The sequence below is a fragment of the Lupinus angustifolius genome, chromosome LG10, assembly GCF_001865875.1.
Source record: "Lupinus angustifolius cultivar Tanjil chromosome LG10, LupAngTanjil_v1.0, whole genome shotgun sequence".
In the NCBI taxonomy this organism is placed as follows: domain Eukaryota; kingdom Viridiplantae; phylum Streptophyta; class Magnoliopsida; order Fabales; family Fabaceae; genus Lupinus; species Lupinus angustifolius.
In genome coordinates, this window is record NC_032018.1 from 5,309,831 (window position 1) to 5,337,659 (window position 27,829).

General features: G+C 31.2%; 2 protein-coding genes across 3 annotated transcripts; both read right to left on the reverse strand.

The window, feature by feature from the left end:
- On the reverse strand, positions 3,447-7,070 carry LOC109357750 (probable transcription factor KAN4). The gene is made up of 6 exons (XM_019601785.1): positions 6,454-7,070; positions 6,072-6,148; positions 5,743-5,779; positions 5,161-5,275; positions 4,132-4,234; positions 3,447-4,011 (listed from the first exon to the last, which is right to left on the reverse strand). The coding sequence occupies exons 1-6, from the start codon at positions 6,929-6,931 to the stop codon at positions 3,841-3,843; spliced, it is 981 nt and encodes a 326-aa protein (XP_019457330.1). The 5' UTR covers positions 6,932-7,070; the 3' UTR covers positions 3,447-3,840.
- On the reverse strand, positions 22,808-26,314 carry LOC109358680 (B3 domain-containing protein REM16-like). 2 transcript variants are annotated; one of them, XM_019603059.1, is made up of 4 exons: positions 26,023-26,314; positions 24,408-25,062; positions 23,557-23,741; positions 22,808-23,413 (listed from the first exon to the last, which is right to left on the reverse strand). In XM_019603059.1, the coding sequence occupies exons 1-4, from the start codon at positions 26,134-26,136 to the stop codon at positions 23,105-23,107; spliced, it is 1,263 nt and encodes a 420-aa protein (XP_019458604.1). In that variant the 5' UTR covers positions 26,137-26,314; the 3' UTR covers positions 22,808-23,104. The 2 variants fall into 2 exon arrangements, with proteins under 2 accessions (XP_019458604.1, XP_019458605.1); XM_019603060.1 differs by having other exon boundaries at positions 23,557-23,735; positions 26,023-26,313.

Below are 27,829 nucleotides of genomic sequence, written 5' to 3' on the forward strand. Positions count from 1 at the left end.
CCACGGGTACCCAAAAATATCCGCTCACGGGTACCCGTACGGGTACGGGCGAGTATGGGTATTACTCTTCTATTTTGAAACGGGTAGCGGGTAGCTACTACCCGTGCCCGCTCGTGCCCGTTGTCATCCCTATTCATAAACGTTGTTGTATTGACTATATACCATAGCGCAACACATAAAAAGCGTTGTCATATAGTGCATCAATACAACAACGCCTCGTACACAAAGCGTTGTCATATAGTCTTAAATAAACAGCGCATTTTATAGGTCTTATTAACATCGCTTGTTGTTGCACTGTTGAAGTTCATATATTTAACAGCGCAATAACAAAAAAGCGATGTTGTATTATTCTTAAATTTCCTCAAACAACACCTACAACAGTGTATCGCATGCATAACGCTGTTGTATTAATAATGTACCACAACGCTTTCTATAAAAAGCGTTGTTGTAGTTATCCTTTACAACAGCGCTTACTAGGACTTCTCCTAGAATTCGCTGTTGATTTGTATAAATTAATACATGCATATACATTTATTAGCAGAACAATCATTCTCAATAACACATACATTTATACATTTTCAACAACACAAACACATTAATACATGCCAGAAGTTTGTTTTATTGAACATCAATACAATACAAAATACAAACAATGAATATCATGCCAATTATTTTTGACATAGTACATAATTATAAATAAAAAAATTACATAAATTATAAATAAAACAATATAATACAAATTACAAACAATCAAAACTATACAAAGACTACTTGCATCTATTTTTTTCCTTTTCTTTGATTGTTTTATCTTTTAGGGTCATCCTTGTCTGGAGGAGCATATTGATTTACCCAAAGCCCTTCATCATGATCATCACTTGTATACAAATCATCATCCGTAGTTGGTAGTTGGTCTGCTCTCACGCAACTGATATGTCCCAAAAAAAGGATCATCTTCATCAATATCTTCATATTCTTGGTCATCAATGTTATTGATGATTATTTTGTTAGTTAAAAGAATAATGAACCATTTCATATCACCTGGGCCACTAACATAGAATACTTGTTGAGCTTGTGATGCTAGAATAAATGGCTCATCTTTATATCGTGACCTATTAAGATCCACTTGCATGAACCCTAACTCATTAACTCAAAAGCCATTATTGTTATCAACCCACATACAATAAAAAATCGACATCCTAAACATTGTGTAATCTAATTCTCATATGCGTTCAATCACTCTAAAGTATGACATGTTCGCATATATTGAGTTTCTATCTTTTGCACTTGACATGTGTAAAGTTCGAGCAACAAGAGTCACACCACTATTTTGCATTTTACTTTGATCATCTTGTTTTTTCGCATAAAATGTGAATCAATTAATCAGGTAACCAGTGTATGATAAGATATGAAGGCTTAGACCATTGGCTAACCATTTCAATCTTTCGGAAACTGAATGTGCATTTATATTCAACTCTCCATCAATGTGATTTTTTAGCCACTTTATGGAACACCGATAGCTCTTTGGAAATCCAATTTTCATTCTTATTTGGGTAACACTTCCTTAGCATCTCCTTGTGTCTTTCAACATATGGCTCAACCTCATCGGTATTATGTAAAACATATAAGTGCACTTGCTCCAATTCAGTTCTTGTTATAGTCAATATTTCATTCCCAGTAATACCTTCACCAAATATATTTTTGTATATCGAGACTTTCGAATGCCCATCATCGATAAGGTATCTGGTACAAAAATCAAGAGTTTCTTCAAAAATTTATCGCTCGATAATAAAACCCTCTAGTCTTGATCGGTTCTTCACATATCCTTTTAATGTCTTCATATAACGCTCAAAGGGGTACATCCATCTCATATAGGAAGTGCCACATACTTGTATCTCTCGAACAAGATGTATGCTTAGATGAACCATTATGTCAAAAAAGAAGGTGAAAAATACATTTCAAGCTCACGCAAAGTCAAAATAATTTGTCTTTGCAATGCAGGTAATTTCTCAATGTCAATCACTTTGCTACAAGTTGCCTTGAAGAAGAAGCATAACCTAGTTATGGTTCCTCAAACTTTTTTAGGTAGAATTGACCATATTCCAATAGGCAAGAAATGCTCTATAAGTACATGACAATCATGAGGCTCAAGACCTTTTAATTTGAGGTCTTTCATTTATACAAAGTTATGAATGTTGGAAGAGTACCCTTCTGGAACTTTAACACCATGAATAAATTTTCAAAATTTCATTTTCTCCTTCCTCGACAAAGTATAAGCTGCTGGAGGTAGAAATATACGTTTTTCCTTCATTATCGGCCCCAATTCCTTTCTTATTCCCATAATAACCAAGTCCAACCTTGCATTCAAGCCATCTTTGGTCTTACCAAGGACATTGAGTAAGGTACCAATGAGACTTTCAAACACATTTTTTCAATATGCATAACATCGAGGAAATGTCTTACATATAATGAACTCCAATATGACAATTCAAAGAAGATTGACCTTTTCTTCCACCCGTTTGTGACAATTTCTTTTATAAGATATGGGTGTGAAAATATACTTATAGCAACCCAATTAACCCATGTACTTAGGATGACAGTACATAATTAAACTCAACTTTTAACACACACCTAGAAGAATATATGCAAAGTAACAACATTTCCTCATCAACAACCTCCGACTCGTGCTATTAACCATATTTGTATGCTTTGGAAGTCAAAAGCTCCCTTAAAAGTAAAAGCTTTCGTGTGGAGACTTTTTCAGTATCAGATCCCCACTTGATGCTCTTCTCAAGAGGGGAGTCTCTATAGCACCTGGAGGGGGAACCTTATGCCCTTTTTGCAACGACCAAGCTAAAACTTCTCAACATCTTTTCTCCTCTTGTAACTTTACTTATTCAGTTTGGCAGCTTCTTTATAATTGGTTGAACATACACACGACTCTTCCTCTTTAGCTCATTCATCATTTTACTAATCACATGGACATGATACCACACCGGCATTATTTGAGTCATTGGAATATCATTTGGCTAGCTGGAGGTCTAGGAATGACTCTTTATTTAATTTTTTGCAACCCTCTCTTGAGAAAAATTTTTAGTCCGCTAGGGTTACTTCTTGGCTTTGGATCAATGGGAAGATGGGCAAAGATCAGATCACTTTTTCGGACTAGATAGTGAATCCCATTTTTTGTCTTTATCATGTGTTGTAATGCCTTTTAGCCTCTTTCTTTCTTTTTTCCTCTTGTAATTATTTCTTCTTTTAATAAATTTTTACCTTTTTGCCGATCAAAAAAAAAATAACATAAGTTTCATCACAAAACATATAAGATAAGGGAAAAGATTGAAAATACTGCATCAGATGTCAAAACATTCTTGTGTGGATCCTCGTGAAAAATAATTCTCATTTTTTAAGCTTCAACATATAAGTCCCTTGGATACAGATATATATGATGAAAATGATGTTATGATGGTCTGGCATGAAATTTGACCCACCTGTACAATTAATATCACCAGCATTCCGAAATGGGTCCTATTTTGCCTAACTACAAGTCATGGTCCATAGCCTGAAAGAGGCATTTTGCTTTGTTTTAAACTTATATACCTTGCACTGAAAATGACATCAAAGACAATGCCTGAAACATTCTGGACCTAAGCATATGTTTTTTAGCTAGCATGCATTTATCCCATTCTTCCATCCCTCTCTTTCCAAACAAAACTTACAAAGATATGGCACCAACAAAACCATTCCCATGGAATAATAATAATTACTCTCTTTCCTATGCCATGCAAGTAGTACTAGCTAGTATTTTAATGACAAGCTAGGAAAGTTATTGTTAGTAATTTTTTAACACTTGAGAAGAGTTAACTCTCTTGACGATTCAGCATGCTCAGCTTCACAATTGGACCTTCCAAGGGTGAATTCTAAGTTAAGAATCGCTTCAGAACGTGACAAAGGGCTAGAATCCAATCTCTCCTTCATGAAATTTGACTGGCATCCATAATTTTGCACATTAACCTGTTAAATATTTTACACCAATGTCATTAACCATATAGAAAATATTATATAGTACATGCAACAAAAACTACAAGCCACATGCTAGGTCCATTCTGTGACCCTCAATGTCCCAACACTTACCATGGTTTCATTTCCCTTGAGATGAGAATACATTAAACCAATTTCAGGTTTTTGTCTAGTATTGTTTGTATTTGTCTCCATTGATGATGATTGCCACGGTGACCTGAGTGTATAAAGTATGAGAAGAAATTAGCATAGAAGGTAAACATGTTATAAAGCAATAAATGAGATGGTTAGCCAATTTTAGCACTCAATAGTGGTGAGAATAAATCCAATATCCAACATCCAAATAAATACAAATTTGAAATGGCATTGCTAACAGTTTGTGATTGGCTTTTGATGGTAATATTGCCATTAACGGTCAACATCATAGTATTACAATTTTCCTAAGAATGGAGGAGATGTTGAAACAAATATCTTCTAGTATCCTTAATTATGAAGGGTAGGAAAGAGGGGGGAAATAAAAAAACATGCACCTAATCTCCATCTCATGAGAGAGAGGAGCCAAGACTGTCGGTAACCCTTAGTTTTGATCAGTCAAAAACTTGAACTTAGACATCAAATTAAGGAGAAATGAAGTTACGTGGATTTATATTGAAAAAATACACAATTTTTTTGAAAATGAAGTTGTATATTTTTACAAGTTCAGGGCATTATTTAAGTATATTTGTCAATCATTGACTTTTAAAAATTGTAAAGAGGTAAAAAAAACTTTTGCCCATTAGTTACACCTATTAACGAAGTAAGTGAATTTATTTTACATATAAGAGCCCTAGAATTTGTTCGTCATCAATATCAATGTACTGGTACTAGTCCTAGGCATAGAACCCCGTAATAATAAAGATAAGCATAAGAATCCTAATTTTTAAAAAATATAAGCATAATAAAACCAAACACAGGATATGTATATAGGCCAAAAACAAGGGGCATTTGTGAATATACGTGCATGTGTACGTTACTAGCTTATCATAACTTTAATGGTTTCCGTTGAACCATGATCACACTGATGGGTAAATAAATCAATATTACTTTCCACATTAATTTACATAGAGAAGAGAATAAAAGAGAGAAGAATATTGCAATATTCACCTCAACGGGTGTGATAAATTGGTTCTTCTCTCATCACAAGCTGAAACTTCATTATGCAGATTATTGGTAATCTCTGGCCTTGTGCTTAAGCCCATATCTGTGATCTGTCCAGGACCTGCAGTTTTTCATCAACAGTAAAGAACATTGTTTTTGCATTGTCAGACACCGACCAGCTTATTAGTAATTCATGCACAAAATTAGAACTTGAAATCAGACCTAAGACCTTACATAAAGAGAATAATAATAGTAAGAGTTTGATATTCTCAGGAAAAATGTTAGTTTTACAAAAAGTTTCACAACTTCCTGTTTTAAGAGGGAAATATTAAGAAAGAGAAACTGCATAACCTTCTTTTTTTTAAATTAATTGTTCTCAAGTTCTGATATACAAAGAAAAATTGTTATATTATGGACAGCATAACATTGTTGTACCATCAGATCTCTTTTCTTAATTCTTTAATGGATGGTTATCTACTATTATTGTTAATAAAGCCAAAAGAGATGAGAATTAATGATCACTCCCATAATAATAATTAAAATGAAAAGAAAATGGGGTCCTCGTGAAGGAACACACAATTGAATTACCTGTGCCTTTGACAGTGCTCTTCACTGTTCTATACATCTGCATGAACATGCCACATAAAATAAAAACATAAGAAAAGTCTACAAGGCTAAGATTACACATCAAGAATGAAAATAGATACCCTTTTGTCCTTAGTCCTTGCTCTACTTTCCCCACCACTGGAGGCAACTTAAAAAGGACTAAGAATACACATCACTTTCTTTTTCTTCTTTTTTCCTTTCTTGTTTTTTTTTTCTTTTTGTCTAGTTAGAGAGTAAAAGGAAAAAAAAGGAACTTCACTCATTAAGCTGAAAGACTACGTAGAATGGAGAAATGGGAATAGTAACCCCACCTGCAAGTGACTCTTGACGTGTGCTAGGGTTAGATCCTTAACATTCATTAACTCTAAAACAGACTTTGGAGTTGCCCCTGCGAGTGACAAGACAACCCAAAATTAGAGACATAACCTAGTAACATATGTTTTTTCAGGCCAAAGTAATTAATAACATAAGCTTTTATATATAGAGTAAGGAAAAAAGTTTGCTGACAATCATAGGATAAGGAATATAAAAAGCAAAGGAGAAAGATGAAAAGCTTTAAATGTTGTAAGAAAAAGTCAAATTATGATATTATGATGTTCAAATAATGAAATTATAGAATGACTAAAAATGATCAAGCTAATTAATCATAGCATGTATATAGAATCTGAAGGTAAAATGAATTAATGAAATTACTTTCATGACCACCAAGTAGCTGAACCGCATGAACAAAATGAGCATGGAGGGTGGTTGTCCATCTCATCCTAGGAGCTCTAACACTCCTTTTAACACCATGAACAATTCTTGCATTTCGTTTGAAATCGCGAACATAGATTTGAGGTTGGAAGTTGTGGTGATTGAAGTTTCTTAAGACTCCTTGTTGTATTGGTACATGGGGATTCAAACCTTTGGTTTCCAAGCCTAAGCTCAAAGTGGGTTCACCATGATGATGACCAAGGTGAAAAAAGTCATTATTATTATTATTTTCATGGCTTAGTTCACTTCCACTACTACCTGAGTCAGAAGTTGAGCACATATCATTGTAAAGGGTTTTATTGAAGCTTCCCACTTTGTGTTCAGATTCTGAAATAAAGGGTGGGCTTATGTTTAAGGAGAGGTCTGGTTCTTGCAAAGGAGCTAAGGTTCTCAGAACTTGGTGAGAATTAGTGAACATTTGGAATAGAGAGATATGCAAACTACAATGGGAGAGGAAGGGATATGGTGAGAGTTATATATACTAAAGATGAGAAAGAAAAACAAAAAGGGTGAAGTGAAGTAAATATAGTACGAATAGTTAGGAGGAAGAAGTGAGGGTATAGCTATGAATTGATGAGAATGGAATAAATTGAAAGAGAGATGAAAAAGAAGGACTTTTTCACAGTGATTATAACATCATGAGTGACTTATGATTTTGGCATTTGTTTCGAGAGAGCTAACTAACCCTTTTAGTAGGATCCTACTAGGGTTGAAGGAACAGCCATAAGGGAAAATTTAAAGGAAGTGAATCCAGAAACTACTACTCACTAGTCAGATTAAATATATAAAAAATGTAGAGAAAGTAAAAATATCAGAGTTCTTTTGGGGATGGTGATTTGAACGAAAAGTTTGTGAAAAGGGGTAATGGTTATTTATGGAAGCTGAGGAATATGTCATAGAAATACTATATATGCAGAGAGAAAAAGATAGAGATTGAGAAAGAGACTAAGAGAGAGCCTTGGGTCCTGAAGTTCCGGTACCTTATCTGTATAGTACATGGCAGGTAATTTTTTTGCATTAAATTATAAACAAAATACTTAACGGTAGTTGAAGTAGCAGTGGATTGTCCTGGACAGCTGCATTTTTACCCCTAGGATAATAATGTTTGGGGTTCAATTCATGAAATCAGATTAGAGCTAAATTCATTTTGCATAGAACAATTATCAAATTGTAGTTATGATTGTGGTGATTAGGATATGAATTGCTATAATTGAAGTGTGAATTTTCTGTAATTAAAAAATATTTTTGAATTCAATGTGTTTTAATGAAGTTTGATACTGTCTAAATACAGACTGATATTGTTGCACTGTCATCCGATGCAAACATATAATTATGATTTGATATTAAACCGCAATTGTGATATGATACACTTTCATTGATCACCGTAATTATTATATTGCATCATGTGATGTGGTACACAATTTAAATTATAGGAGGGATTCATTTAAATAATTCTTACACGCTGATGTTTTTTTTGTTGCTAAACTTCACTCTGCTTGAGAAATTTTGATCACACATATATGCTTTTATTTACATCAGTTCATATATATGTATACTTTTCATCATTTAATTGATTTCTTCTGGTCATTTTTTTGAAATACACTTTATTTCAATTTTAGCAGAGAAAAATAAATAAAAAATTATTGTGAAATAATATTTTTAATAGTTTAATAAAACATTTCCTTTCGCTAAAACCAAAATGGGTACTCTTGAATAGGATATTGGAAAGGGAATTGAGAGTGTAGTTTATGCTAATGGATTGTGACCCATTAAAATTCCTCTGCTCTATTTTGTTTGGTATCAGGGTTTGATTTATCTCTTTAATGTATTTCTTTAATTGGAATGAATATTCCCGTTTTATTATGAACGAGGATTGACTTGTAGGCCAAAATATCATTGTTCTAAACTGAGCATGACCCCCATTGCTCTGTTTCATGCAGATGTGACATTAAACCTCATCAGCAGCAGCATCTGCTGTTAACTATACCTATTCATAACATGGACCATGGTTGTACAGTGTTGATTGTTGAGCATTAATTTCGTGTATGTCCTTTTCTAATGAGGTAATATTAGTGTTCTCAAGTACAAAAAATATAAGTTAAAATTAGTCAATTTAAACATACATTAATAAGGAATATATGTGTTGCTAACATTTATCAATGTTTCTAAATACTGACCTATGAAAATGAGAAAATAACACAAATTTATGTCCCAAAGAGGAATTAATAAGGATGATCTATTCTTCATGTCCAAACTCAACTTTTTAAAGCCAGCTCTAGGACCCTGATAAGACTAAGAGATAATCATTTTATTTGAATGAAATATGTATTCTGTTTAGGATGTTATTTTTCAAACTAAAAGGTCTAGATAAAATTTCCATTTTATTTAATATTAAATGCATCCCTAACTCTTTTATAGTTTTCTGATGATGAGACCCGAAATATAGTTGTACTATAATTTCAATAATCTGATAAGTAGTTAGCACGTATGGGATGTAGTGTCCAATAAAGGTCGAGGTGTACACGTGCAAAACCCTGGAAGTAGAAATGTGCAAAAATAAAATGGTGATTGGTGAGAACCCTTGTAAGAATTAAAAAGGAATATGAGTATATATAACTAAGTGTAGCCTGTGTCGGTCAGAATGGCTGTGATGTCCGGCAATACCAGGTCACAGACCCACATGCAGATGCAATTTACTCTACTATCTCTCTCTGTCTCCCCCTCTCTCCCTCTAGTTCTCAACCGATCTTAGCAAGATGTTAGTAAAATTGTGTAAGACCCATTAGATCTTTAAGATGATCAAAATCTTAAAGATTCGATTTCTGAAAGTGATCTTTGAAAGGAGTAGCACGAGCCCTGAAAAACTTCAGTAGTACCAAAATTAATTTATATCTCTAAGTGCATCGCTCAAACGCGCCTCTCTTGTAGCAATGACCAAAACGTTGTAATGTTTTCCAATGATGAAGATAGGGTGTAAACGAATAAAAAAACAATATCATATTCTTTAGCGGTTAAATTTTGGAAAACAAAATTTTATTTTAATCAGAGCTCGTGAGTGTACGTTGAGTCAAAATATTAATTTCTTAGTGAAGTTGTTAGTTTCTTCTTGTTAAAAAAGAAAAAGTTATTTATCAGTGTTGGTTCAAGTGTTATATGATTGATTCCTCTTAAGTAAGGTTTCGGATAGGAGTACCACTTTATTAATTTAGAGATTATGTGGATAGGAGTACCACCTGTTCTCCTAATTTTTTTATCTCTTGATTAATAATATTTTCATTACTGATAAAAAAAAGTAAGGTTTCGGATTCATGTCTTGTGGATGCAAAAATACACACTAGGAGAATTAATCTTACCTACATGTGAATATTCCTGGTTCTGACAAGATAAGGTGATTTAAGTGTTGTTTGGGTCGATTTGGCTTTTTTGTTCCTAGATCCGTTTGATTTGTGTATATTATACTTTTCAATATGATCATATATGAAAATGAGAAAGCTTGTGGTTTGGTATTCTTATGTAAAATTAAAATTTATTAAGATAATTGCATGTATTGAATTTATATTTTAAATAGCCACGTAATGTTAATATAGTGAGTTATTCTAAAGTAAATTTAATACATCTAAATGAAAGTTAAAAATATAAAAATCAATCGATAATAGTCACAACTTAAAGTACATGTGTAATTATAGAGTATATATTAAGTATATAAAATGTAATATACGCCACTTGATTTGGTTTGGTTAGAATTTATAAATTAATCTAATCTAAACCATTTAGTTATTTACATGGACAATCTAAAACAATACATAAATCGATTGAATTTTGGATCGTTATACAATTTTATTACTTTGGATCAATTGTGACATAAAGAAGGGTAAAAAAAGGAGAGACAATGGAGCTTAGGATTTTAAATCCAGCCATTTAGCTTATAGTTCACATGTAGGGGCTTAAACATGTGAATCAATTCATTCAGTTATAACTTAGCATGTGAAGATTAGAGAATTAACTTTTCTTAAGTGGAAAGTGTATTAAATGTTGGGAATTCTAAGTGTGAATGAATCTCATATTATGTAAAAGTTGATGAATTAAAGAGCATATAATGAATATATACATAGTCCTAATGTCTTAATGTTTTAGGCTAAAATATAATGTTAAATCCACTTATATGTATTTTTCATTTAACTCATTAAAGAATGATATAGCTCATAAATGAGGATCTCACTTATTTAAAAATCAATAATCATGTTAACCAAAATGCAGCTATTCTTTATAGAAGATGGATCTAATACTAGCAATGTGTTGTGAATGGAGCGTGTGCTAGCATGAGACAAAGTGCAAGTGGGAAATGTAGAATCAAGTCCATGCCCTCTTCTACTTCCAAAGTTAACGTTAAGAATTTCAACGCTAGCATTTGTCTAATTATGTAGCATGTAATCTTGCTCCCCAATATTCCCTCTCCGTGTTCAAATATTCCATGTCTTATGTCTAAGACTCCCTTTACCTTAAGTAAACCAACCTCATTTGTCGTCTTTCGGTTTCGATCAGAATCACACACATGCTGTGTATGGACATCTTCCAATGAAAATAGAAATAAGGAATGAGTTTTTCTGATCATGTAACTTTCTTAACTTGTATTATATGACTTCTACTACTATCTCATCTTGTTTCTTTTTATTTATATGAGATATCATCAATTCCTAAAAAGGTCATCAAATAGGTTTTACAACTTCTCTGACATTTTTATATGGCATGCATTAACATTTATTGTTTGTGTGGTTTAGACAAACTATATATGCAATGGTTGTTGGGCTATTAAAATGTTGTTTGGATATATAACCTTTATATAGAATTTATTTTTCCCCTCTACAATCATATAATTCTTGTGCAACAATTATACAAATTTAAACTATATGCAACTTTAATATAAATGATCTAATAAGAAATGAATCTTCTCATGTAGTTTTTTTCAGAAAGAAAGATAATGAAGAAAAAAATTTTAAAAAAATGGAGAGATAAAAGTAAAGGTCTTTATTAGTTTATTGTTTTTATTTTACAAATTATAACTTATCAACTTGCATAAGATTTTTTTTGTATAACCAAATGTAATTTCTCACTTCATAAGTAAGGAACTAATCTTTTCTGAGTACGTGACTGTCTCTTACAACAAATATTGCTCACAAGAATCGAACCATTGATTTTTTAGTGTATCTATGTATATAATAAAGTCTTATATCATCAGATCAATATATTGTTGATATATTTTTAAATCTATCTCTTCTCTTAATTTACTTTCTGGCAATTACCTTATCATTTGAAAAACTAAAATATAGTATTCCCACCATTATACCAATACCATATTCCTCGGCGTCCACATGGCTTAACTCACGTGACATATGGGCGTGACCTTGTCTAGGTGATAGGTTCTTGCCTTGTTCTCTTCCTTTGGTCTTATACTATTCTCATGTCCCTATGACTAAATAAACATTACTATAACATCGCATTTATGGCATATTGTATGTTCCAATTATGCTCGCACCCCCATGCTTAATCCCTCTTTTCTTTATTCCTCATTGTCCTTTCTTTACTTGCTCATTAATGTCACAATAATATGTTAATCCATTTGTTAATAGATTCCGAAGCCACGGTCAGCGCCTGATGCGCTCTAGATTCTCCGGGAAATGAAACTTTTCCTTTTGTTTAACTTTTTCTACTAATACTATTTTTTTCTTAATTATTTTATGAAATTTAAGATCGATCCATCTTTCTTGTTGTGTTTTTATATGAAATATTCAACAATCAACTTGTGATCAAGGGATTTATATCCGGTCAACATGTCGTTCTATGGCTCATTTGCTATAGTGTCAAATGCTTTGGCTATTATTCAATAATTAATATTCCATGAGTTTGTCCTATAAGAACCCTTCTTCCAATTTTTTAATTAATTCTTCTCATAACTAAGTTGGTATTAGTTTATTTATAATTTAACTACAAAATCAATCAACAAATAGCAACAAGACCCAAACATCCTTAGAAGATGAATGAGTTCAATATTTGTGTCATGTGTATAGATAAAGATTCATTAGTAAAGGCAAATTTTACTTTAATGTTCTTTAGGTCACTGATTAGTCTTAGACCATTAGTAACACCTTGGGTACTATACAAATAAATATCTATGGAGGGAAAAAAATATAAACGGCACCTTTTCTAAAGTATGTATTGTTAAACTATTCTTTCCTTTTAATTATTATCATTTCTTAAATTCATCATGATTTTTTATGGGTAAATGTTAGTGTGTTAATATTTTTGATAAGTGGAATTTAAAACTTCAACTTCCTTATTATTTCACTCCTTAAATTCAACACGATTGAGCAATAACTATAGTACATCATATCACTAAAGAGAGAAAAATCTATAGTGCATCTCAAGCAAGAACAGACATGATGGTACATATTGTAGGTATATATAGTATAAAGTAATGACTATATCTCTTCATTGACTTGTGATGCTTATGTTTTACTATATTTGGGTAACCGGATTCATATGCAGACTAGATATATCTCTTGTACATTCATATCCAGCGTGCAAGACATGTGCTATGGAACACCACTATATACATGAGTTGATGAGATGCCATAAGAATATGAGAAAACAACACAGAAGAAATGGGTGTGGTGGAACTTAGTGGGAGTATATAGAAAAGTTTAACAACTGTAAATTGATAGGAATTTATCATTTGTACGTGGAAGTATATATTCACATGTAAGTAGGCTTTTTTATATGTTATTTTGCTGTAGATTTATAGAAACATAAAAAATGATTTTGAATTGCGTATGACGGTGCCATACTGATTCTATCACGCACATTGTGAATTATTAAAATTCCTACGCAACATGAAGATTGACTAAAATTCCTACTAGCTAACAAAAATTTTATTTTGATAACAAGCTAGTCATAGCTCTTAGTTCTCTTGTGGTCTTTTGAAGAGTTTTTCTAAAATGTTTGTAGAAATAAATGATAAAAATACTTTAGTTTGTTGTTAGAGAATTTATAGAATGTGGAATGTTATCACTTCATCATCTTTGGGATCTAGACTTTGTAATGATCAACTAAAATCTCTTTTACACTTCCACACTCACTTATTTTGTTTGGTAACTCCTTTATAATTGGTCCGACTTTAGTACGATTCTACCTTTAGACTCAACAAGTCATTTTATCGTCCACATGGGTATGCCAATCCACAGAAAGTGCAGGAAGCTTTGAAGTATCATATGGTTAGCAATAGCAAGGTCAATCTAGTTAGATAAAAATAATATCCTCTTCAACGCTCAAATGTTTGCGCACCAAATTGTAGAAACAATAAAGGTAAAGTCTTGATTATGGATTAACCGAAAGAATAGAAAGCATGCAACGCTTTATTCTAATTGGATGATCAATTCTCCTGATTGTCTTATAAATTTGTTTTAATTTTACTCACCTTTTAATCACAATTCCTTGAACCTTTGTATTTTCCCCTTCATATCATTGTATCTTCTTGTAACTCTCATTCACATATAATAATACTACTTTTCTAATATAAAAAGAAATGTTAATAACATTGTTAAACTACTAATTTCAAATCAAAGTGAATACAAGTTGCTTTTGACTAAAAAAAATTCAGATAATATTATAGTCTTTAGTTTTAGAGTGGAATTGCAATTAAATGTATTTTATGTAAAATTATTCGCAGATACATTTCATGATTCCAAAGTTCCCCTCTCATTATATTCCAAAACCAATTTACAAATAGACGATTAATAAAAGTATTCCTTATCTTTATTGACAAGGGAAGAGTTTAGGTAATTTGTAGGATTATATATTATTAAAGCTTTTGTATACATTATTTTATTGAAAAAAATATATCAATTCATTCTTTTAGTTGCAGAACTATCTGTCAAATTAGGCATTTGTAAAAGTCTCTTGTATACATTAGTTTATATAAATTTTTAAACAGATAATAGAATATAAGTTGAAAATATAAATTATTAGTGATCTCCTTACTAATAGCTAGCATTTTGCTGCCTACATTTTACTTCATAGAAATTAATATTATAAATTGATCATTTAATAAATAAAAGTTATATATGTAAAATAGTTCTATAGGCTAAAATTTTAAAAATAAATGATATAAAATTTATTATGAATAACTATGATAATTTTTCATTTTCATGGATAATAACTTGTAGGCTGAAAATATATATGAACAATTAGATAATACAAAATTTGTTATATATTTATATATAAGAAATGTTGTTTTAAATTTGAAATATTATAAAATTATGCAAGTGCAATTATCTTTTGTCCATTTATTTTTTAAGGATTAAGTAAAAAATAAAATCAGTCAAAAAAAACTTTCTAGATGCCTAAAAGTTTTCCTAGTATTGATTTATAATTTTTCTGCTTATATTTATTGGTTGTTTAGACATTTATTATGAAATCAATAAATAATCCTCACCTTAAAAACTATATGCATGCATAAAAGTTTCACAGAAACTCACTTAAACGGGAAATTACTCTATTTCTTTCAAGTACGATAAATATATAAAGGATAAAGATATTATACATTCAAATTTGTGTCACATTACTTGACAAAATCACAATATAAAAATTAAAAGAGTAGTTGAAATTTTTGGGAGTATAATAATTATATTGTTTAAAAAACATGAGTAGAACTCGAGATTTGAGCAATGTGATTCACCTTTGATGCTAATAATCCAAATAGCAATTGTCTATTAGTATGAAGAATATTAGCTTCCTCATTGTTATTCGCAAGATCGGAATACAGCTATACAAGCATGTGTTGCTTTGAAATATGAGTTTCACCTTCCCATAGCTCATCTACTTTGAGTATCATAGAAACGACAAAAAAGAAAGCAAGGAATCACCGAAATCAACGCCGTTTTGGCTCATGTGCTCCACAACATTACATGCTCCATTCTTCCATATATTTATAATATTTTAGTGTAATATTTATGTATTGATAGTATAAAAATTTATACACAATTATTGTATAATCTATTATCATTTATATTATTATTTTTAAGAATCAATATGATTAAATATGAATAATGGGTAATATAATAATAATGTATAAAACTCATACATACTCGATAGATATATATTTTTCTAATAATATGTTACTTCATATATAATTAATGATAATGAATGAATAAATAAATGGAGCAAAAATTGTATACAACATGTAATAGTTATTTTGATGGTTCAACTAAAACGCTTAATAAAAGCTTTGGCCTTTTTTTGTAAAGTCTGGCAGCTTTTAGGCAAGACCATTGCTGGCAGATGGGAAATCGTTATTCAAGGTTAATCATGAGATAATAATGCCCTAATGAGTGAACACTAAGGTCAAAAGCTCACTCCGTTTTCAAAAGATACTAATCAGTCTATATATAACCCATAGTCTCAAAATTAATATAGGACATTTTTAGCATGTATTTTCAAATACATCTTAATTTACTCAAAAGAATACATTTGTACTGTGAAATAAATTATTATATTAGATATGGTTTATTATCACAAACATTTAAATTGTTATTTGACGAATGAAAAATAATAGGATCATAATATGATACCTAGATTCACTAGTAAAGGTAAATTAGGTCAGATTTCAAATATACAAGTTATTTTGAGTAATTTAGTTAAGTATAATGTACCCCAAAAAATTTAGTTAAGTATAACTTGTTATAAACATTTAAATTATTTTTTTATTTATTGGACATTTATATGATTGTGAAGACCTGTATTAAAAATATACTAATCTTTAAAATTATTATCACACATATCAAATTATTGAAATACCTAACAGAATATGATGCAATAGACCATGCCTTATTCAAACTTTCTCCAAATATATATACTATAAGTGAGGATGAAATCAGCGCACAGATAAACCTGATTAAGTCCACTTTTTGTTTTTAATTTTCTTGTACTTTGGTTAATATCTTCAACTCTGAAATTGGAGAATTTTCATAACATTTTCTATGACTGATACTAGTTATCTTTCAACGTCAGTTTCATTAGAAATTCAATGGGACGACATCAGCATGCTCTCAAATATTTCTTTTACCTGCTGCTAACATGCAGTGATGGAATTAGAAATTTTAGGTCATAGAAGCAATGACTATAAAATACAAGTATAAACATTTACTAGAATATATTTAAAAAAACAATAAACTTTTATATAGTTAGGACAAAAACAATTTACAAATACAAATATATGAATAGAAATAACATATAAATATCATATGTAGTAATATCTCAAGTGGGTCTTTGTTAGCTGACATGGATGATTGAATATTAAGTTTAAATTTATCATATTTTGTTTTTGGTGGTAATTAATTAATTTTTCTTTTATTGATAAAGAATGTTAACCAATGTTCTGAGAAACAAATAAAGTAACTTTTCATTATAAAATGATGCAATTAATACCTTGAGGAGTTAAGTTGGTTTTCTAATACTGACTTACTAATCTTATATTTTTTCAAAAACTTTATAATTTCACTATATATAGGAGCATAGAGCAACATGAGTCTATAAATATAAAAGCACGAATTTATGATTCGCAAGGACCATAAATTTTGAAACTTTACAATATAAAACAAATGTTAAAAGCATGAATTTATGATTTGCAAGGACCATAGATTTTGAAACTTTCAATCAAAAACAAATGTTAGTACCTACTACTTGGTCCATTCGTACACGCACAAGTAATAATGGTTATGGGGCAGTGGACATAAAGGAAAAAGGGAACAAGAGAGGGTGAAAAGATGGTGTTGAAAAGGTACTACACACCATGCCAAATATATAGGCATAGATAAATGGTTCAGCAACCAAGCTAATATATCCACTTTCTCTTTATAATATTGGGTATTTCAAATGTAAACATCATCATGTAAAAGTTGGTAAGTTAAATAATATATAAGTGGATAAATTCATAAGCCTAACATGTTAAGGTTAAATTTTTTTATCTAGAAGTGGTGTGAATTCCACTTATATGTTTCTTAGCCTGTGGAAAAATGTTATAACTCATAGATAAAGATATTTCAACAAGTGACATATGAGTCGATAGTTCGACGACTTAACTAAGTATTGAAGCGACAAATGGTCAATAAATCCATGTGGGATCCTTGTGCAAAAAGTCATCCCGTAGAGAGTTAAAGTCGGCGTGTTCCACTTATGAGGTTTAGTAAAAGTTGATGAGTTAATGAAACATATAAGTTAATGATCCCACAAACCCAATATCTTAAATTTTTTTAGTTAAGATATGATATCAAAATCATTTTAATATTTATTTCATTTAGTACAGAAGAATGTTATAGTAAATACATATTCACTTCTTGATTCTAATGTCAATATATCATCGCTGGAGGTAGCACTGTATCTACTGGTGTTATTAAGGGACCACTCAGAGGCAGAAAAACATGTGCTTGCTATCAGTTTTTGTTGGACAATAATGGCCACTGATGAAAAACTGGTTTCATCAGTCAGAGGGCTCTTGTGCTTTATCGGCCACTAGAACATTTTTTTCCTCTTCTCCTCAATCCTTCAGGGCCCTCCATTAAAACTAAAGAAAGAGGATGAACAAATAGTCCAAAAATAAAATTAACATTTATTGTATTTTGATAATGGTTACATTTAATTTACAAAGAGACTTTAGGTACACCTGCCATTTATTCTGTGTCTATTCCTGAGTACTCTTCAGTCTTCAAAATCATATGCTAGTAGTAACTACTAACTATGAAGTCTAAAAAAACAAAAGTTGTCAATGTCACATCATTGAAGAGTTTGATTTACTTTTCACATTGAAAATTTCATAAAATTGTGAACTTCATCTATGTTAAAACTGGAAATTAAATTTCATCCATATTTTCTTACTTCTTATCCTTTTCAGTTTTACTTTTATACTTGTATTGAGAGTGAGTGTCATTAGCTTACTTTAGTAAAATAAAAATGGTGAGAGAATCATAAGATCATGGGATTGTGGAATTTTAAAATTTGAAATCCAAGAACTAACCCAAACATGATTCGGTTCAATAAGATTTGACTCAATGACCGGAATCAAACAGAACCAATTATATTGAATTAGTTTGAGTTGGCCTGAACCAACTTACTTATGTATTTTTTAGTTAATTTCATATAACATGATAAGTGCTCTCCATCATGATTTATGTTGAATAATTTTGTTTAATGGCATATAGTATTAAAAATATAATTATTACTTAAAAACGAAAAATGGTATAGAGGTGGAAAATTGGTTACTTTTGTTGGTTTATAAACTTATTTTGTAAACTAAGCACATGCTCTTAAACTATAAGGTGTAAAGACAAGGTCTTTAATCTCATGGGTGTAATAAGGAATTGCTGCTTTGGCTAGTGGAATATCCTACTTTAATTTTTATAAATGAATTATGTGTTTCCTTAAATATAGGTAAATAAAGAAATTGTATCTCCCCTGCTAATAATTTCTTGTCTCATGAGCATACCTACCTACCACCAACGGTTACTGTAGGAAAAATTTCATGTCAACAGTTTTAAAAACCAAGTTCCATCTAGTAATATTGTAATTCCTTCGTAACCTTCTAGGTTTTAGATTTTAGATTGCAAATGGATGCCATTTATGTCATTGCTCTAAATTTTGTACCACACAATTTGAGTCGAATTTATGTTTGAGGAAAAAAAAATGTATATATTGATAGTGTAAGATAATGTCATTATATCATTTACTATTCATATTTAATCATCTTAATTTTAAATAAAAGTAATACAAAATAATGGTAGATAATGTATTGGGTATCTATAAATCTTTGTATTAATAGTCTTAGTTTCTTAGCAACCATGTAAGAAATAAGAGAAAGGAATTGAAAGAGCAAAAGAGAAGAAAAATCATTGAACTTTTATTATTAGAATTCACTCTACACAAGGCAAAGTGCAAGAATTTATACAATAGAAAAAATTGATAATTACTTGAAACTCAAGCTACCATTTAAAGTAAACATAATCGTAACTTCCATAATCAAATATAAGCCATATTTAACATCCCCTTAAGTTGATGAGTGAATACCATTAACTCTCAACTTGGTAAAAGGTAGCAAACGTGAAAAGTCGGATCTTTGTCACATCCTCCGTTATGTCAAGATTAGAGAAATTTTGGTGAAGACTCTGAATACTCAAAAGCAAAATTACATGTAGCCATAAAGTCAGCAAATGTTGAGTGGCAATCTTGGAGATGAAAACAAGAAATATCGAGGAAGGAGAGGAAGAGAAAGAAAGTAATGATCCCAAATATGTCATTAGGGTCTTAAAGAAATTTCAAGAGATATAAGAATTCTTCAAAATATAGCACATGAAACTAGGAATATTGTGCTAGTATAATTAATGAAGAAATATAAGAATTCTTAGAAGAGAATGAATTTGAAATTGAAAGTAGTTGTTCATCAAGAACCAACATAATAGAAAGAAGATCAAATGAGATTATCTCAAGAATACCATATTGGTTTCTTGGCTAAAGAATAAGAGAAAATTAGAATGTGATCAAATATGAACATTTTTTTGTTTAATGAATGCTCAAAAAATCCATTTTGATTTCTTGGCAAAAGAATTAGAGAAAGATGGACAATTTTTTTTTGCTCAAGAATATGATAAAGAAAGAAATAGAAAGAAACTTGTTGAAGAATATTCCAATCCCAATAATAAAGATGATAGGGCAAGTGTACCAATTGATGAACCCTCAAGATAAGATACAAGTTGGTGTACTGTATGTGCTGTAATTCTTGATTTTGATTCTTTGCACTCACTCACTTTGATGGTTAATGCATGGTGATGTCCATGAATAAGCCAAGAGAGAATGGAAGAAAGGATCCAACAACTACCAATAGGAGTGCTATATGGGAGGTTGGCATATTTTCTGTGTTTGAAGTTGTATCCTCAAATGATGAAAGTCTTTTGCACTACAATATAATGTGTAATCAAGCAGCTCCAAGAAAATGAAAGAAGACATAAAGAAAGTTTGAGAAATAGATATTTTGCTTTGATACCATGTTAGTTTCTTAGCAATCATGCAAGAAATAAAAGAAAGGGAATTGAAAGAGCAAAAGAGAAGAAAAATCATTGAATTTTTATTATTGGAATTCACTCTACTTAAGGCAAAGTGCAAGAATTTATACAATAGAAATTTTTTTGATAGTTACTTGAAACTCAAGCTACAATTTAAAGTAAACACAATCCTAACTACCATAACTGAATATAAGCCATATTTAAATGTTAAAGTTGTTAGTTGATTTCAGTTTGTTAGTTGTAATATTTTTTTCGTTAATCGATTAAGAGTTTAATAAATTGATTAGCTAGTTAGTTATTAGTTAGACATTTTAGTATATAAAGGGTGATTCCATTATTCCTCGTAACTCAATTCTATATAGAAATTTTCTATTTTCTCAATCGTGGTTTTCTCTCATATTTCTTGATTCATCGAGAAGCTTTCTTTTCATGGATTTTATTATTCTTTCTTTCTTACTTTATCAAGATTCATACATGGCTCTACCATTTTAACATGGTATCGGAGCAATAATTATTGTTTTGATGGCTTTCACTTATACTTCTATCGTTCCAAGATTCAACAAAGAATCATCATTTCATTCATGGCTCTAAAAAAAGGTTGGTTTCACATTCATGGAGGTGATTTAGATGATAGTGTATGGAAGTTGGTGACTGATTTGATCATGTGAAAATATGTATCAAGATCCACCCTTTTGTATTTCATTCTTATGGAATTCACTTTGTCAAAGAACCTAGTTGAGAAAAGGTATTTTGCAGTTATCCACTACTATTCATCAACATCACCCTGGTATTTTGCAGTCTTCCGAGTTCTTATTGCTCCAAGAAAGAAACTCAACTTCTAGCATTGGATGAACAATGTAAGATGATGGCCTTGAGTGCTTCAAACATGTAAATGTCTGAATGTCGGTTGCACTTTGCAGATTGCTTGCTTCTTGCATCTGTAAGAATTATCCTTACAAAAATGATTCTTGGACAGTTTCTCAATGACAACAAGAATTACTTCACATTTTTTTGTTATTCTTTATCATTTACCCCCATTATTTCTCATTTCTTTATTACTGTAGTTTCTTTACCCCTCTCTCATTAAACACACAACATTATAGTGTGTAATTTTTTCTTCATTGAAGCAACATATAAGGATCAAGATTAAGGTTCATCTCATTTCTCTCTTTCAGTTATGATTGGTTTGCTTCTGTAAAAAAGATGGTTAAGCGTTGGATGAAATTGCTTCTGCCAAATGGTGGTTAAATGTTAGTATTGCTTCACGTTCAGATTTCAAGATTGGGAGACGAAGATTCGCTCACCAGCAAGAGGAAATATTAGAGTATGTGTGGTGTTCAACACAATCATTTCAAACTTGGAATGTTTGACACATTCCAGCTTGAGGGGATGTTAAAGTTGTTAGTTGATTTCAGTTTGTTAGTTGTAATATTGTTTTCGTTAATCGATTAAGAGTTTAATAAATCGATTAACTAGTTAGTTATTAGTTAGACATTTTAGTATAGAAAGGGTGATTCCCTTATTCCTCGTAACTCAATTCTATATAGAAAATTTTCATTTTCTTATTCGTAATTTTCTCTCATACTTCTTGATTCATCAAGAAGCTTTCTTTTCATGAATTTTCTCATTCTTTCTTTATTTCTTGCTTTATCAAGATTCATATATGGCTCTACCATTTTAACAAATAGTGCACAGGTCTCGGCAAGGAAATTGATGACAGAGGAGCCAGCGACCAAAGCCACAATGAATGGCTGAAGAGGATTTCATTGACTTCGCTCACCAATTTGTTTAAGCAGAAGATGATGGAATGGCATTTGATAAGGTTCTGAGATAAAGGGCTTTTGGTTAGTTGAATAGACATCGTTGGGCTTCTGAATTCACCTTTTTCGAATTTAAACAATAATAATAAGCAACATTAGTATCAAATTACTAAAGTTCTGATTGTAGTTTATAATTCACAAGCTATTAATTAAGAAAGACAGAGATCTCCATGAATTTTCATCAAGATCTGAACTTAAATTTCGCCTTCAATTTTTCATTGGAATTCAATTTGCAAAATCTGCATGTACTTAAGGCCCATTTGGTTGGTATACATATTTTCCAATAACTTTGTTCCTAAAATTCTGTACCAAAAACAATTAAAAAAGTTTCTATACAAAACTTTGAGAACAGAAAACAGAATAAAAACATACTAATAAAAACAGAAAATGTTTTCCATTAGAAGACATATTTGAACCTAGAATGGTTTACCATCTGCAATAGAGGATATAATTTAGTAAATTATCCTCATGGCAGATTGATAAGATAAAGTTAAACAATCCAACATAATATCCAGACTACACATTACACACAACACAACCAAGAACTTGGTCTAGAGCCATAATACAACTGTTAACTTACATTGCATTCCAACAATGAAACTTCCTAGGACAACAGACATGCCCACAAGATTGACACAATTTCTATGTCTAGAATCTGGATGGTCCTGGTTACTTTTTCCTACCCCTTATCCCTGGGGTTCCTACCATACCCAGTGGAGTAATCTCCTGAACAACTCTGAAAATGCTCACATCCAGGATCAATGCGTTGTTGATTTGGCCTGCTGGTTCAAGCACACACACATCAAACTCTTCCAGATTATTATCCAATGCGAAATGTTTCCACCCACCAGTAAGACCACCAGTGAGACGGATATTATGGAGGCTGTATTTGGCAAGCCATTCAGTCCCACCAACACGTAATATCACATTTTGAGATTTCTGAGGCATATGTTCAAATATCCACTTATTAGGGATTGACTGGTCACAAAAACAGAATACAATTAGTAATAACAAATATAATCAATGAACAACTACAGAAAGTTAAAAGTTTCACAAGTCTCTCAGCAGCATATAATAAGACGTAAATTTTAAAAGGGAAAGATCGGGAGGCAACTTCTTACCACATAGAATCTCTTATATACATGTGTTGGTCGCATAACTATGTGCAAGCTGCCGGAGGTACATGCTGCCTTGGCCAACTCGAGTGCATTTTTTATCTCATCTTCTGTGACAGGCCTTCTATTTGAGGTATAAGATATGTCACGTGTTCGACTTTTACTCCCAGAAGCAGGTTTAGGATCTATTAGTATGACCAAAATAAGGTACCATATCAACAAACAACCCAAATGTTGATTCAAAATAGATTAAAGTATTTGGAAGAAAAAGGGGGCATATTTCTTAAGAACTAAGAGCAGATATTTTTAATTTTATTATTTTTATTAATTTAGCTGACTGGAAAGTCGACGTGCCTTACTTAAGTGTCACAAGTTCACAACATTGGACTAACACACAAGAAGCCTATATGGCTGACTCTTTATCAAATCAATAGCCTGCCCATGCTCCAGAGCAATCAGTTCATATTGCTGGAGAGTTCAGTTCACATGACAAAATTCAACAGTCACTTCTACCCAAAAATCTCCCATACACGAACTTGTTGTGTCTCATATTATTACTACAATTTTTACTGTTATTATTATCTGTTTCTCAAGCTGCTTTTTTTAGGGACCAGAATGAAGTTTGGAACTCCAAAATTAATGCTGGCCTACCCACACGCACGAAATTTGCTCCACCTTTTCCTATCACCTATATGTTTTTTAAGTTAGACCCCTTTGAAAATGTTGTGGTTTTTAAGTACTAATACTTCTTGTTAACTAAGAAATTTTGCAAAGTTAAGCTTTTTGAAGATAAAAATATGTCCATAAAAATACAATAAAGATATTTTCTTTCTTTTTTTTATAAGTACAAATGTTACCAGTCACCAAGTCAACTACTTCCTGATTAGCACTCGGAACATTTGCTGCTCTTCCTCTGCGCACAGACCGGATGGGTTTAACAGCATAAAGTTGCTTCCTGGTCCTTTTACCAGTAGTTTGGGGGGAAACAGCTGCGGCTTCTGCAACTCCATCAGCTTCCATAAACTGCTCGGGGGAGGCAGATTCGACACCAGCATTAAAAGTCCTTTCAGTAGGAGTTTTGAAGGGTACAGCTTCAAACACCATGAGATCGTTACCATCCACAGATTTCTCAGGTGAAGCAAATTGAACTCCAGCGTTAGAAGGAGCATTAACTTTTTGGACAGAATTATCTGCCACTTCTCCAGTGATCAAGCAGGCACCTCCATTTTCAGTATACCCACACTTACGAACAAAATAAGAACTTGCCTTCTCACAGAAGCTCCCTCCATCAAATATTAAAACATCAAACAGTGACTCACCATTGTACTTGAAGACCAGGAAATCATTCTCTTTCAAAGAGTGATCTCTAAAAAATTGTCGCCAGCCATTCGTGAAAAACACTGTATCATCTTTACTTGTCAGTCCTACATTCCACACAACACCACTAGGACCTCTAAGGTCCACATTTTCAGGCAACTTCTTTACATTATCTGAAAATGTTTTGGGAAGTACCTACACTCAAAATTTAAATTTCATTCATGACCATGAGAATAATAATATAAGATACAATAGGTTTGCAGATATATGCTGGCAGAATACACATATGATCATAAGTATTAGACTGAGCAGCAGCCGCTAGGCGTGTCAATATGATGTACATTAGCTAGTAAATGCAGAATAATAAGCCGAGAACAAGCACATAACAGTTTCCACCATGTTTTGTTTATTTTTAGTTGACATATTATCACTCATAATTACAAAAATACCACCTTATTCTTTTTAAACAACTTTGAAAACAAGAAACAGTGAAATAATACACCATTTTTGTAATTGAAAGTGAAAATATATCATCAAAAAATGAAAACAAAGAAACAAACCAAAGCAAGTTTTTTGTGTCTTTGATCCGGTATACCACAGACATAACAATAAGACTAACCGCCGATCCTTAGAACAGGGGTGGTAGTTAGGTAAAACCACCCCGAAGTGGCGACAAAACTTACAATTTTGGCATGTAAAGTTTGTCTAGAGGCATAGTCCACAGGTTATCACCTGGTAAAGTTGAAAACCCTTACTTCTAGTCATTTTTTTCTATCCACAAACATTGTCACACACTCACACCTCAACTAATGATCATAATTCGGTGCATGCATAGGCAGAATCAATAACATTGGTGCATTTTCCTCTATTACTACAATGCAAGCTCAAAAGTTAGACCAAGGAAACTGAAGGCTACCTCAAAAACAAAATCCAAGTATTATTCTCAAGCTCATTACTCTAAAACATGAAGAAAAAAAGAACAAAGGTAATGAAAATGTAAAAATAAGAAAAGGGGCAATTTTAACATTTTAGTAAACAAAAAAAACATGGGAAGAAAAATAAAAAGGGGGAAAGTATTGAAATGAAGCGCATGAAGAAATTTCACAAATTTAGCTCTTAGATTTACAATTACGAGTGAAAAAAAGAAGAACTTACAAGGTGTTGATCATAACCAGTACGAAGAAATTGTGCAAAATGAAGGGCTTTGAAATGGGTCCAGTAAATGTCTTCTACCCACAATCTAGAATTTTCGTCGCCTTTTCCTCTCATATCTCAAGTGCTATAGCAACAACAACAATAGCAGAAGCAAAATTCAGAGGTTGAGGATGAAGCACTGTAGAGAAGAGTAAGTGTTAATGGTAAATAAGGTGCTTCGGTAATTGGAAGTCATGTTGTCCTTTTAGATCGGTGTCTGTGTGGTGTATAATAAGTCTACTGTGATTCTTTCAACTTTGTTGTGTCTTCTTGATTGCACTTTCTTATGCTATTATTTGGTAATTGGACAATTTATTTAATCTGAATTAGGTAATATATTTGAAAGTAAATCCGGACTTAAATATCTATTAAAACTAACTGTTTAATGATTTTTGTATGAATTTTACTTCAAAACTTATGTTTTAATATTAATGTAGTTTTTCAAAATTATTTTGTATCTTTTGAAAGTGAGTTTTTAATAAAGTTGTATTTAGTTGTATTTACTTGGACTTTAGTCTAAAGTAGTGACATATTGTTTAAGTTTAGGATTTTTACATTGTCAGCAATCCCACCATTTATATATTAGTTATTATTGACTTTCAAATAAAAGTATTATAAACCAACGGTAGATGATGTGATAATAGTGTAAAAAACTTTACATTGTAGTGCATAGATTTTAAACTCTTAAATTTATTCCATTTACAATGTAATGGTGGTCAAAGTAATTAAAAACATGTTTGTGAGTTTTTTTGACAATATTATCTCATATTTTGATAAGAAACTGATTTTTTTGGGTGTGTGATTCCTCATTCCAACAAGTGACACTCAAAGGAATCAAACATTTAATATTTTGCTTGTTTTAGGATTTAACGAGATCTTATATCACTATATCAACATATTGTTAGTATATTCATGAGTTTTAATTAATAAATAAGAGGCTTTTTTTTATTTGTCCCATGGGATAATAAAGGTAAGAAGAATGAGGGTATCATTCTCACATAGAGAAAAAAAAATATTGAAAGAGTTAGTCAACTATTTATGAATATACTTAAAAATGATTGTCTTTGTATATAATACATGTAATTAAACACAAAATACAAAAATAAGTAAAGAGACAGAGAAAAAGTTATATGCACTATAATGTATGAGTTTTATATACTATTACTACATAATATATTATTGGTTTTTAATTATTGTTAATTTTTCATAAAAAGTGATACGAATGAATGGTGGATGATATAATGTATATGTATTAATTTGTATACTAATAGTATATAAATTTTACACTAAAGAATTTTATTATGTCAAACATATGTAATAAAAAACCATCAAACTAAACTTTGAACCTTCTGTCGGATATTGTCAAACACAGCATGATAAAATTAGAATGTTAGCATGTAGAAAATAAATGAGGTCGCAATAATCAAATGATAAAAATAAAGAAGGCAAGATAATATAAGTGTACATCAAGCTTTGTTGATTGCACTTTTCGTTTATTATATTTGAAAGTGTTTAAACCAATATTGTGAAACCCGAGCCGGATGTCAAACTGAAAGAGGTCCCGTATTAGGTTTAAACGGTTAAACCGTCTGGTCTGACCGGATGATTTCGTACATAATTAATAATTTTTATTTATAAATATATAGTTATATATAAACGTATAATTTTATATAATTATATTGAAAATAATATCTCTTTTTCTTTTTTTAGACCCTAGTAAAATAAAATATTAGAACATTGTCCCTTTTTTATTTTTAAGTGAGTCGTC